Source organism: Zalophus californianus, chromosome 13 (assembly GCF_009762305.2).
Source record: "Zalophus californianus isolate mZalCal1 chromosome 13, mZalCal1.pri.v2, whole genome shotgun sequence".
Classification (NCBI taxonomy): Eukaryota; Metazoa; Chordata; class Mammalia; order Carnivora; family Otariidae; genus Zalophus; species Zalophus californianus.
The window spans coordinates 17310740-17323087 of NC_045607.1; the positions used below are offsets into that span (position 1 = coordinate 17310740).

A 12348-nucleotide genomic window follows, 5' to 3' on the forward strand; every position below is an offset into this window, starting at 1 on the left:
GGCCTGCTGTTTCAACTTTAACCCAAACTCTGGAAATCTCCTTTGCGCCTTTCTGGGCTCTATAAAAATAGGAGATTGTAAGGATAGCATTCTTGAGAGATAAGAAGGCCCTGGGAAGTCGAGAGTGCAGTTCTTGTGCTTACTGCATTCATCTTATTGAAAGCAGTTTCATTCACATTTAGAACTACAGGGCCGTGCAGCTGGAAAGAATCTTCGAGACCATCTGTGTCCTGGCTAGGGACTGTGGAACCCGCACCAGAGAACCTGGAAGGTATTGTGTTTTGAAGAGAGCAGAGGCAAATTATCACTAATTTTTATTCCATCATTCCAGCTTGATAAGTTCTTCAGCAGAAATTATGACCACCCTCCAGGTCTGCAGTGTTAGCTGACAGGCCCAAGATCGTGTTTGTAAGAAAAGACTGTTCCCAAGTTTTCCAATTTATATTTGCTGCTCTTTGTTCATTTGTCTTGCCTGTAGGCGCTTGCTTGAAGATAAGCTGTAGCAGGCATCAAAGGTTTAAGAAAATGTGTGGGAGGGAAAAAAAAAAACACTAAAAAGTGAGAAAATTCTATCCATCAACTTTTTAACCCTGAGAATTGGGAAGAGGTGGCCATTTTTAAAAATGTGTATATGGGTTTTGTTTTAAATTTGTTCTACTCATGGAGTATTGTCATCTGGCTGAGGAATACTGACTATTTTCTTTTTTTTTTTTTTTCTTTTCGTGAAGAGGTGGCGCCTATATGAGATGCAGTGTTGGATTTGGTGACTAGATTCTCACAACTTCCAAATGTGATGGTTCTTTGCTTTTATACCAGGTCTTCCCAGCTGGTATGTGCTTTAGGACTGGGATGTCTTCTTATTACTATCCCCACAATCCTGGCGTCTAAGTGTGCTCAGTCCAAAGCCTGGGACACAGACTGAGGTCTGTATTAGTCAGGGATGTCCAGAGAAACAGAAACAATAGGAGGTATCTATATCTTTATCACTTATTGATTATATATATATATATATATTTTTTTTTTTTTCCCTAGCTCTCTATCTCTCTGCTTCTTTCTATCTCTGTCAGCATCTATCTAGAGATTTGTTTGGTGTGTTTGTTTTAAGGAAATGACTCCTATGATTCTGGAGGCTGACAAGTTCCAAATCTTCAGGGAAGACCAATAGGCTAGAGATGCAGGGAACATTTAATGCTGCAGCTCAAGTCTGGAGCATCTTCTTCCCTTGGGGGAGGTCAGTCTTTTCCTGTTAAGGCCTTCAACTAGTTGGATGAAGCCCACCCTCATTATAGAGGGTTATCTGCCTTACTCAAAGGCTACTAAGTTAAATGTTAATCTTATCAAAAAAAACCCAAACAAATAAACAACAAAGCAACAACAACAAAACAAAGCTTCACAGAAAGACAAAGAATAATGCTTGACCAACTATCTCTGTACCATGGCCTAGACAAGTTGATATATAAAATTAAACCTCACTAGATCTGCGGTTAAAATTATCTTAGAATTTGGAGAATTAGGGAAGAGTATGGTAAAACAGGAGACCTGAGGGCTGGACCTTGGTCTTCTGTGGACTCCTGTCGTGACTTTGTCTCTTGGTGCCTTTGTTTTCACATATGAATAAAAGAGGAACTATGTACTCTCTGAAAGAATTTTCAAAGTGGACGTTTTATAATGCAGGTGACTTTCAAAATGAATGAATGAACACATGAATGGATGGATGGATGGATGAATGAGATGACTGACCAATCATGAAGCCAAAGGGTAAGCGAGAGGAAGTTTGGTAATGAGTGCTCTTTCTTGAGAACCCACTATGTTCTAGGAGCTCTGTTAGACAACTTATGTACATAATTACGTTCAGTCCTCCCACAGCCCTGCAGACATTTACAAAGAAATAAACTGAGTGTTGTGAAAGAGAAGGGAGTGACTCAAGGTCTCACAATGGCGGAGCTGACATTGGAACCTGAATTGGCTTTGTCATTTGCTCTAGTCAGTGTGGCTAGTTAATACCCACCTGTGGCTTGGTTCTCTGAACATAGTTCTATAGTGAGACAAAGCTGGGACAAAATGGGGCACGAGTTGAGCCTAGGACCTCCAGGCTGGACAGTCTTGACCATCAACACTGAGCAAGATGCCTCTGGCATAGCTGGCCAGTCTCCAGGCAAGGTGAACTCCTGGCTCCAGCCAGGGCCAGGTTGTCTGGGCCTCCTTGCCTGGATCGTTTAAGAGGGGCTGGGCTGTCGGAGTCACCTCCCAGGCCCTGAGAACTAACCTCCAAACCTCAAGACTGGACTATCCACTTCCATCCACCAACAAACCAGAAGGAAGATGCGTAGGGTGGTGCATTGGATGGACCCAGGGTCATCAGTGTTACCGTAACCTGGTCCCCATCCCAGCTCTGCCATTTTGAAGCCGTGTGACCTTAGGAGATGATTTAACTTCTCTGAGCCTCAGTTTTCTCATTTCTAAACACCAGCTAATGGTACTTACCTTTCAAACCTGTTAGCAATAAATGAGAAACCGTAAGGAGATGCCAGGCTCCTTGCTTAGCAAAGAGTTGGTATTCAAGGATGGTGAATTTTCTCCCTACAGAGGCTAGATGAGTCTAGAAAAATTAAAGAGGGTGATGAAGGTGGTGCAGGAATCTGAACCCGAACTACAAGTGTCGGTGGTAGGACATCCCAGGCTGTGTGTCGGGGGAGTTTGAATGTGGAATTATTGGTCTCTAGGGTAGACACAGCGTTCAGGGCAGAGGACCAGGCTGGAGCTTGCCTGGTATGTGGGAACCATATGTCTTTGCAAAGGCTTTCAAGATCTGCCCTCTCTTTCGCCTCTCCTTTCCCTTCTGCCTTTTCTGTCTCCTCTCCTGTCTTTGCTGCTCCCCTACCGCCTTCCCTCTGAATTCTTTTCCTGCTCTCTCCTTCCCTTCCACTCTTATCGGCCTCCTCCTTTCATGCCCCCTGCCTTTATTACTGACCATGCTTTTCCTTTGCAGTCTTGTTTCTCTCTTCCTCCCTCCTCCCTTTTTCTCTCTTCCCCTCTTTCTGTCTTGGGGGCTGGGGCTCCTCTGCTTGGGCCCCGTGGTTCATACCCATTAAACCTGACAGTCTCTCCTATGGTAGAAAGAGGCGGCTTCCCCACCTCCCCCTCCCTTCCTGGGCCTGCCGCGATGCTCAGATCAGGCACCATCTGTTGCATTCATACAGGCAACGGGTGAGCATTTTGCTGCTCTGGGGAGGCAGAGCTCAGCGGGTACCAGGAGGTAGTGAGGCTTGTTTGGACAACTTGATATATTGATATTGATAGAGCTCCCGAAAGGGATCATGGGGATGGGGGCAGGGGAGAGCGGGAGGTGGAATGAGGTGGGCCGTGGAGGGGCTTTGCACAGGCACTTCCCCTGTAAGTCTGGGCTCTTGGCACTGCTGCCAAAGCAAGAGGAGCCAAACAGATGGACGGGATTTGTTACAGCCGGGATCAGAAGCCCTTGCAGCTCAGAGGAGCAAACCTTCCCTCTCCGCGTTTTCCTCTCCTCCCAGCCAGTCCTGTCTGCTTCGGTTTAGGAGAAAGGGAAGCAGAAATAGCAGGATGGGGAGAGGCTGATATTTAGAATCAGTGAATGTTAGAGGCACAACAAAAAGGGATGGTAGATCGGTCGAGGTCTCAGCTGGACAAAGAAGGCACCTTCAGATGGGCCTTTTAGGAGAACGTCAATGAAGCAATTATTTATAGGGGCATAGGCAGAATGAAGAGAATCAACATGGGGGTATTGAAGAACCAGGGACAAGAAATATCAGGAAGCCACTACTGACTCTTAGAACGGAAGGGGCAGGGAGAAGAAATGGTTTTCCTGGAGGCTTTGAGGACTGGATCTGTGGACAGGGGCCCCTGGCAGAAGAAGCTGTGATTGTCAAGGGTTCCAGACTCTGGGGAATCAGGCACAGAGACAGGAAAGGAGCAAGGGAAGACCTATGTCCAAATCCTCTCCTCCTGTATCCTACCAGAGCATCCCAATGGGCAAAGCCAACTCGTAACCACATAACAAGGAGCAGGGATGTAGTCCATAGAAGGTCTGCCTCCAGGACATAGAGTGGGGTGGAATGAGCCTGGCAGGGGGCTGGATCATGGGGAGCAAATGGAGAACAGCCAGTACAGATCAGGAGTGAACATGTGTTCCGTAGCCTGCACTGTGCCAGAAGCTTCTGTTCTTAACCACCACACACTGTGCTTCTGTACTTCTTCCAAGGAGTGCATGTGCAGAGACTCCAGGGGTCTAGCTCTCTCTTGTGAGTGTGAGACCCACCTAACATGCCGTCTACTCGACACCTCTCCTTAGACGTCCAGAAGACACCAGGTATTCATATCTCAGACCCAACTCATGTTTTCAGTCCTCTGGAATGTGTTCTCTTCCAGAGCTTCCTTTTTTGAGAGGCGCCTTCATGACGCCTCTGTGGAAGCCAGGCCAGGAGTCATCTTCCATACCTGCCACTCTCCCTCATCTGCATTTTCCAGTCAGCCACCACCTCCTGAGGGAGTTGTGCCTGCAAGATAACTCTCAGATGTGCCCACTTCTCTGTCTGCACTGTTTCTGTCTCTGCTCTTTCTGCTCCACTGTCTACTTCTCTATCTCTACCTCTGCTGCCCTATCTGGGGATCATCATCTCGTATGTGGACTTCTGCACAAATGTCCCGTCCTCCTGGCTTCTATTTACTTCTATTACTTCTATTTCTGTCTATCTCCAATGAATTCTGCTGTCTGCTGCTGGAACGACCTTCCCTACATGAAAATCTGATCAAGCCTCTCTTCTGTCTAAAACCGTCAGCGTGTTCTGTCCTTAATAAGTCCCAGAAGGGTTGGGGTTGGTTGGGGTTACGACTTACTACTTCTCCAGCATGATCTCATGCCAGTTGCTTTCAGTGTTTTGGGCCCAGTGAGTGGTGGTGCAGCTCCTTCCATATTCCTTCTCCTCAAAGCCTTATTTGTTTGAATTCTTCCCCTCCTCTCCTATTCTCTTCGCCTTGCCCCTCCCCCCACTTCCTCATCACCTGATTAACTCCTGCTCTGTTCAGCTCTTAGTCACACTACCCACTCCTTGAAGCAAATTTCCATGATTTTCCTAAACTAAGTCATATTCCGCTAAGAGAGCCTCTGGATCCTCTTTCGCCTCTCCTTTGTGGTATATGCCACTTAAAGTTTTTTACATGTATATGTATATCATTTCATTAATCTTGGTCCATCCTGTCTGTATGGTGAGCACTATGGGGGGGTTTGTTTGTCTTTTCACCATCGTACCTTGTTATGGACTGCATGATATATATTGAAACCTTAACCTCAGTATGACTCTGTTTGTCTACTTGGGCTGACATAAAGTAGCATAGATAGGGTGGCTTAAACAACAGACATTTATTTTCTCACAGTTCTGGAGGCTAGGAGGCCAAGGCCGGGACACCAGACAGTTGGGGTCTCGCTTGCAAGATGGCTGCCTTCTCACTGTGCGCTCACATGGCCTTTCTGAGCGTATACATGTATGTGGGGAAAGCAAGAGGGGGGAGAGAGAGAGAGAGATTTCTTCTTCTTATAAAGACACTGATCCTATTGGATTAGGACCTCACCTTTATGACCTCATTTAACTTTAATTACCTACTAAAAGCCCTATCTCCAAATACAGTCACACTGGGGGTTAGGGCTTCAACTTAAGAAATTTGTAGGGACACAGGTGTATCCACAGCAGACTGTATCTGGAGATAGGATCTTTAAGTGGTAATTAAAATTAAATAAGATCTTTAAGGTGGGGCCCTAATCAGATAGGACTGGGTGTCAGAAAAAGAGGAAGATCTCTGTCTTTCCCTCTCTCTTTATCTCTGTCTCTGCCTCCCTGCTTTGGCTTCTCTCTCCCTACTATGTGAGCATGGTGAGCTGCCTGTCTGTAAGCCAAGGAGAGAGACCTCACTAGAACCCAACCATCCTGGCATCCTGATCTCAAAACTTCCAGCCTTCAGAGCTGTGAGAACATAAGTTTTTGTTAAGTCACCCAATCTATGAGTTTTGTTTCGGCAGCCCAAGCTAAGACAATACCTCCTGTACTTGTCACAGATACATTACGGTTTTTTTGAAAACACTGTTGAATGGATGCATGAACGAACAGGAAGATGAATGAAGGCATGAATGTTGGCCACCTATATGGGCCCCTCCCTTGGAGGATTTCAGACTATAGCTTGCTCTAAACTTTTGATCACAGTATAGTCCAACTCACAGTTTGGGGCCAATCATGCTCATCTCTGGGTTTAAACCATCAGGACTGGGTGTGGAAGTGCTTCTCAGGATTGGAGGGTAGCCTCCTTGCTGGAGGGCTGTGCATGGTAGGCTTGGAGTAGGTGTCCCATGTTTGGGTTGTTTTTCTTGGTTCACCTTTAAGTAGACCTAATGGAGATATCTAGGAAGACAGCAAGACAGGCAGGTGAGGAAGTTATAATGCCACCACGTGGTCCATTTGTATTGTCAGTTGCCTTTTCCTGAGCAAACATAGATTTCCCCTATGTCCTCAAAGACAGAGCTTCTCACAGAGCCCAGTGCCCAAACCAGCTGCCTGGGTATGAGCTATGCCCCAGATGCATCTGTCTAAGCCAAAAAGGTTACCCGGGAAAACAGGAGCTCCTTAGAAATTGGTGTGGGGATGTTCAGAAGCCTTCTTTGTCCAGTCTGGTGAAATCCCTTCAAAGAAACAGGAATCTTTTGCACATACCATCTCCTGGCCTTAGCGGGTAGCTCAAAACTGAAGAAGCGTCCTTGCCTCTAGAGACATAGATGGAGGGAGGGCTGAGCTTGAAGATTTCAAAGTTGGGACTCTCTTTGGGAATTTCTCAGAACAAAGGCAGTGAGGCCATTTAGACAATTTCCTTAGCTTCCTTCCCATTTCCTCTCCTTGCCTTTTATGTTGCCCCTCTCCTTCCTTCTTGAGCTTTTCTGCTTTTTTTTTTTTTTTTCTTTTATCGTCCACCTTTTTCTCTCTGCCCTTCTGACCTCACTCTTAGCATTCTCTGGAACTTCCTACCAGTCTCAATTTTGAAACTTTATAGGAATTAGGCTACTAACAAATCCATCGAGGGTATTGATAAAAATGGAGCATTGGAGTTAGAAGGCTTGACTTTACCACTTGCTAGCTTGGAGTGAGTCATATGCCAGAGATCTTGTCTCTCTGCTGTCTCACCTAAATCTGTGTGTTCCACTCCCATGTGCTCAGTTTCCCTTCAGTAAAGTTGGGCTATTGTACCCAGTGATCTCCATGTCACAGTACTCCTCAAATGTTTGACCGACGGACTGCCATCTTCCTTCACTGCCACTATTCTGTTTCAGGCCACCGTGACCTCTGGCTGGCTACCGCAATAGCCTCTGCATTGGATTCTCCACGCTCTTCTTAGGAATTGTTGTCAAAGGGACTTATTTTGAACATGCCAATCTTCTGTGAATTTTCAGTGAACAGCCTTTGCCATTAGCATGCACTCCAAACTTCTCAGTGTAATTGACAGTGATCTACCTCTCTGGCCTGGTCTTGTCTTCACATGCTCCCTTGGAGCCACACTGAACTCCTGTCAGTTGCTTAAGCATCATGCTCTTTCTGGTTTTGGATCTTTGTACATGGCTCTTCTCCTACCCAGGCAATCTTTCTTATCCCAAATCCCTTTAGTAACCCTACCCTAATTCTACTCTCTTTGCTAATTCCTATTCATCCTTAAGGTGTCTGTATAAATAGTGCCTCCTCCAGGAAGCCTGTCTTGACTCCCCGGATGGGTGAAAGGACCCTTCTCGGTACTACTCTGGTACTCTGTACTCTCCTATCACGAAAGTATTGCAGTGTTGGGAATGCCTGGATATGTGTCCTTCCAAGCTATGAATCCCTTGAATCATGGATTGTGTCTGACTTTTCACCACCCTATCTCACGGGCTTGGGGCAGTGCCTGGAACATAGTGTGTGTTGAATGCATAAGTGAGGAAGCCAACAGATACTGGTACCTGTGGCTTCTGTATCCTTATGGGTCAGGGAGGGAGCTCCAGGGACTCAGGGTGGCCAGGCCCAGTCCTCCAGGGGCTGGGGGTGGGCCGAGCCCTAACCTCAGCCCCATTGCCCACCCTGTAGCAGCAGCTGAGGCGACGCAGGAGACAGTGGAGTCCCTGATGCAGAAGTTCAAGGAGAGTTTCCGCGCTAACACGCCCATCGAGATCGGTCAGCTGCAGCCAGCCCCGCGCAGGGCCTCGGCAGGGAAGCGGAAGCGGAGAAGCAAGTCTCGAGGTAGGCCCTCCCAGCACCGCTTGCCAGGGTGTCAGCGGGCTGTCCCCAGGTTCTGAAGGTCCCGGCAAGAGCTGTGCCCCCTTCCCTTGCTGCCCTGTACTGCCAGAATCGTGCCACGGTTTCCCCGATCGGTCATTTCAGCTGAGGCTTGTAGACTGCAGACCTGTGCCCCTGGGTGTGGAGCGTCTCTGAGCCCCAGCTGCCTCATCTGAGGCGGGAATGGACCATCCGTCCTTTGCAGTGGCTGAGAAGACTGTCCACAATCTATGGAAAGTGCCTCACAGGGGCCCCGAGCACAGTAGATGCCCTTTACATCATAGCTCGTGGTGCTTTGGAGAGTGCAGGAGAGATGGACGTTCTCATGGAAGGCGTCCCCAAGCTGGGGTACCAGAACAGGGTTTGGAGTCACTCTTTGATTGCCTGAGTAATATCGCGGTTAAGAGTAGAAGCACTGTCAATGAGACAGAACCGGATTCAAATGTTGGTTCTACTCTTAACTAATCACATCACCTTGGGCAGGTTGCTCTGCTTCTCCATGCCACTCCTCTCATAGTATCTTAGCACATCCAGCATGCAATAAAAAGTAGATCTTCCCTTCCTTCTCCTTCTCCTCCTCCTCTTCCCATTCTCTCCTCCTCCTCCTCCTCCTCATCATCATCACCATCATCACCTCTTTCTTCCTCTGGTCATCTGTATGACTTCGGCAATGGGATGAACCCCCTTATCATTGCTTGGCACCCCAATCCCTTCCCTTCTCTTTACATTCACTTAGTAGCTCCCAGCTCTTCTCTTCTTCTGGCCTCTCATGTCTCTAGTTCCTATGAACATAGTGCTCATGACATCACTCCGGTTCTCCCAGAGCTTTAGTGGCTGTCCAGTGCCTTCAGAAGTGTCTGGGCTTGTGGAAAGGACATTCAAGACCATTGCAGAGCTCTCGTCTTTCTTCTGTCTCATCTAAATCTGTATATTCCGCTTCTGTGTTCCTTTCCATGCCATTCTCCCTGCCTTAAATGACCTCTCTAACCCTATGAGAAATTGTCATTTATGGACACTTACTCCAGGCAGCAGGCTAAATACTATATACCTCTTTTTTACATTTGATTCTCAGAAACCCTATGTAGGAGGTACAGTGGTAATTCCCATTTTACAGATGATATCACAAGGCACAGGAAGCTGCAGTAACTTGCCCAAAGGGATGCCCAGATAAGTAGGAGAGCCAGGAAGAACTAATCCGGCTGAGTTCCAAACATTAGCTAAACCACTGTGTTCTAAGCTAGTGAGATCCTACCTGTGTTCCCCAGCTTTATCCTGTGGAATCCCGAACCCTGTGAAACACCAAGGATCTGCACATTAAACTGAGGTCATATATCAAGGCAGAAGTTGGTGGTGGAGTTGCTTTTTGAAATTCACATAGTAAACCCCAGGTTGAACTGATACATAATGATGGTTAAGTTGCTTTGAGGTCAGCAGCATGCAGTGCTATTCCCAGCCCAGTCAACTTCAACTTGTGTGGCTTTCAAAGAGTCCCTGGATGTCTCTGAGGCTCAGCCTCCTCTTCTGTACAATGGGTTGTCAATCCCTACCCCAGATCGCTGCTGTGAAGATCGGATGAAGTGGTGAAGGCGGACAGCATGGAATGCTCAGCTAATGTGTGTCAGGAGCTGAATAAATGTTGTCATGTATTTGTCCTATCTTATATTTGTTCAGGGTCATTTGTAGTTTCATTCAGCCTTACCTATCCCTCTTTTGTCTTCCATCGTTCACCAAGAATTCCCCTCCTAGATCCTCCCTGCAAATACAGCCCCCGTGAGTACAAGTGACTCCCAGTCCATAACCTCCCCTCTGTTCTCACTGCCAGTCTGAATTCATTTCCTTAGTGTCCTATCCAAAACATTTGCTATACCACTGAATTCTTGCCCCCCAAATCCCTCTTTTGCACCATAACTGTCTTAATGAGGCCTCTACTCTTGGGCATTTGGGCTGTTTCTGGTAATTCACCATTAAACAGTGCCATAAACGATGCCACATGGAACTTTTGGTTGGGGCAGGGGCATCAAACTTGTCCATCAAACTTGGCCTTCACTCTTCAGGCGGAATTTCAGAATTTGCTTATTAATGAAAATCTGTTTGACCTAGATGATTGGATATCAAGTTATTTTGATTTACAAGTCAAATTGGGCCTAAGAGAACTAACGGGAGAAGAATGCATTTTTCCCCTAAACGTATCTCAAATCTGTCCCCCGCTTCCTTCATCACCATTATGACCATTGCCGCCTCTCACCTCCTGCTTGCAACTATGCCCTCCTTGAGATTCTGTCTCCCCAAAGTAGCCAGAGTAATCTTTTTAGAAACATAAATCAGGTAAGTTCCCTTTCCGATTAAAATCATTCAGTGGTTTTCCTGTTGTCCTTTGATTACAACCCAAACTACTTGCCGATCTCCTGTTCCATCTGGATCTGGCTTCTGCTCTCTTGACTCACTTGGCATTTCCTCCTGATCCAGCCGTACTGCCTTCCTTCGGATTGCAGGAACCCAGCAAATGGTTCCCCACTTTCGAGTCTGACAACTTGCTGTCTTCCCCTTGCTGTGTCTCTTTACACCCTCCACCCCCCGCCCCGCCCCCCCCCCCCCCCCCCCGCCCTAGCTGCCTTCCTGGCTGTTCTCCTGCAGTTCAGCTCTCAGCGCAGATACGAGCTCCTCCAAACCGTCTTCCATGACCACCCAGCCTAATTCTTTCTACCCCAAGACGTGCTATATAACCCTTTTTTCACTTGTTCCATAAAATTGTGGTCTAAATTTATTTTTCTTTGCTTATTTACTATCTTCCTCTCAAAAAATGTGTTTCATATTCATAAACCTAATACATAGAATGTGTAGAACGTGTTTAATAAATATTTGTGGAATAAATGAGTGTATTAACCTCAAAGATCTTTCGAAAGTGGCTCAGTTTTATAACTTCTGAATTGGTGATGTAAGAGGGATCCAGGATAAACCAAAGCCTCTTGGTACAGACCTCCAGGGAATCTTGTTTCCCCTAGAGATAGACTCACTGATGGATAGCACATCAACTGTGCTCAAGTGGATGTTGTTAAGGCAATTTTCAAAATGGCTTAATAACATTGTGCTCGTGATTTTACTGCCACCGTGGATAAGGTTTTTTGCAAGGGAGACTAAGGATAGCATGTGCCAGCCCTGCAGTTCCCAGCTCCCATGCTTACTGCTCTGGGTCCTCAAGATTTTCTTGGACTGAAGAACTCCATGGCCCATAAAAGTCATAGAAATTCTGCACTCTCCTTCTGCCTCTTGGAAATTCCCGAATGCATCTTCGACTCTTGAAGATCCTAGGAAGTCCTGTAGAACAGAAAGCTGGGCTTCTTTGTTTACCTCCACATCTGTGCAAACGTCTTGACCACAGACTCTGTCCCACCACCCCCCCGCCGGAACATTTATTCTCATGTCGAGGAACAGAAACGACCCCTAGACACACGATGTTGGAAGTGCTCTGTCTGCCCACATGACCCTCAGAAGCCCCACATGTGGTCCGATGGGTCTGGATTCTCGGTCTGTCACTGCCTGGCTCCTCTCCCTGCTGCAGAGGTAGTGTCGGGCCTTCTGGCCCAGAGTGGGAGCACCTGGCCTCTCTGCTTCTGTGGGCTTTGTGCCCAGGCCCGTGGGGCTCAGCGGTTTGTAGCAGATGAAGTGGGCAGTGGAAAAGCAGGGTCGTGGAGTGAAGCACACGGTTAAAAGCAGCTCGGATGTGTGTCTGTGGCTCTGGCTTCCTCCTGAGTGGCCTCGTGGACGCTCAAGTGCATCATCCTTAGGCGGACAGAGGAAGGCAGTGGGGGACTCCCAGTGGGGTTTTATGAGGCAGCTGTTGGGCAGGCACTCCCCAGCATCCACAGGCAGTGAACAGTGAATGTGTTGGAGCTAAACTAAAGCTGGGGAAGATTGCTTGTGATGTGAGGAAGAGCATCCTGAGGTTCATGAAGTTTAGCTAGTGGTTTAAAAGTGGGGCTTTTCTATTTGAAATTGAACTAACCACCATGGGCTAACTGAATGAGCTTAAGCA

The 12348-nt window shown here is 47.2% G+C and overlaps 1 protein-coding gene across 5 annotated transcripts in view; it reads left to right on the forward strand.

The window, feature by feature from the left end:
* The window catches only part of ASTN2 (astrotactin 2), an 894395-nt gene that overhangs the window by 250025 nt on the left and 632022 nt on the right, over window positions 1-12348 (forward strand). For 4 of the 5 annotated variants that reach the window (XM_027616418.2, XM_027616419.2, XM_027616421.1 and 1 more), the window contains one exon: window positions 8127-8279. The exons of the other annotated variant lie outside the window; for it this stretch is intronic. In XM_027616418.2, the coding sequence (XP_027472219.2) occupies window positions 8127-8279 (153 nt within the window). The remainder of the gene's footprint in view (window positions 1-8126; window positions 8280-12348) is intronic. 5 annotated transcript variants of the gene reach the window in all.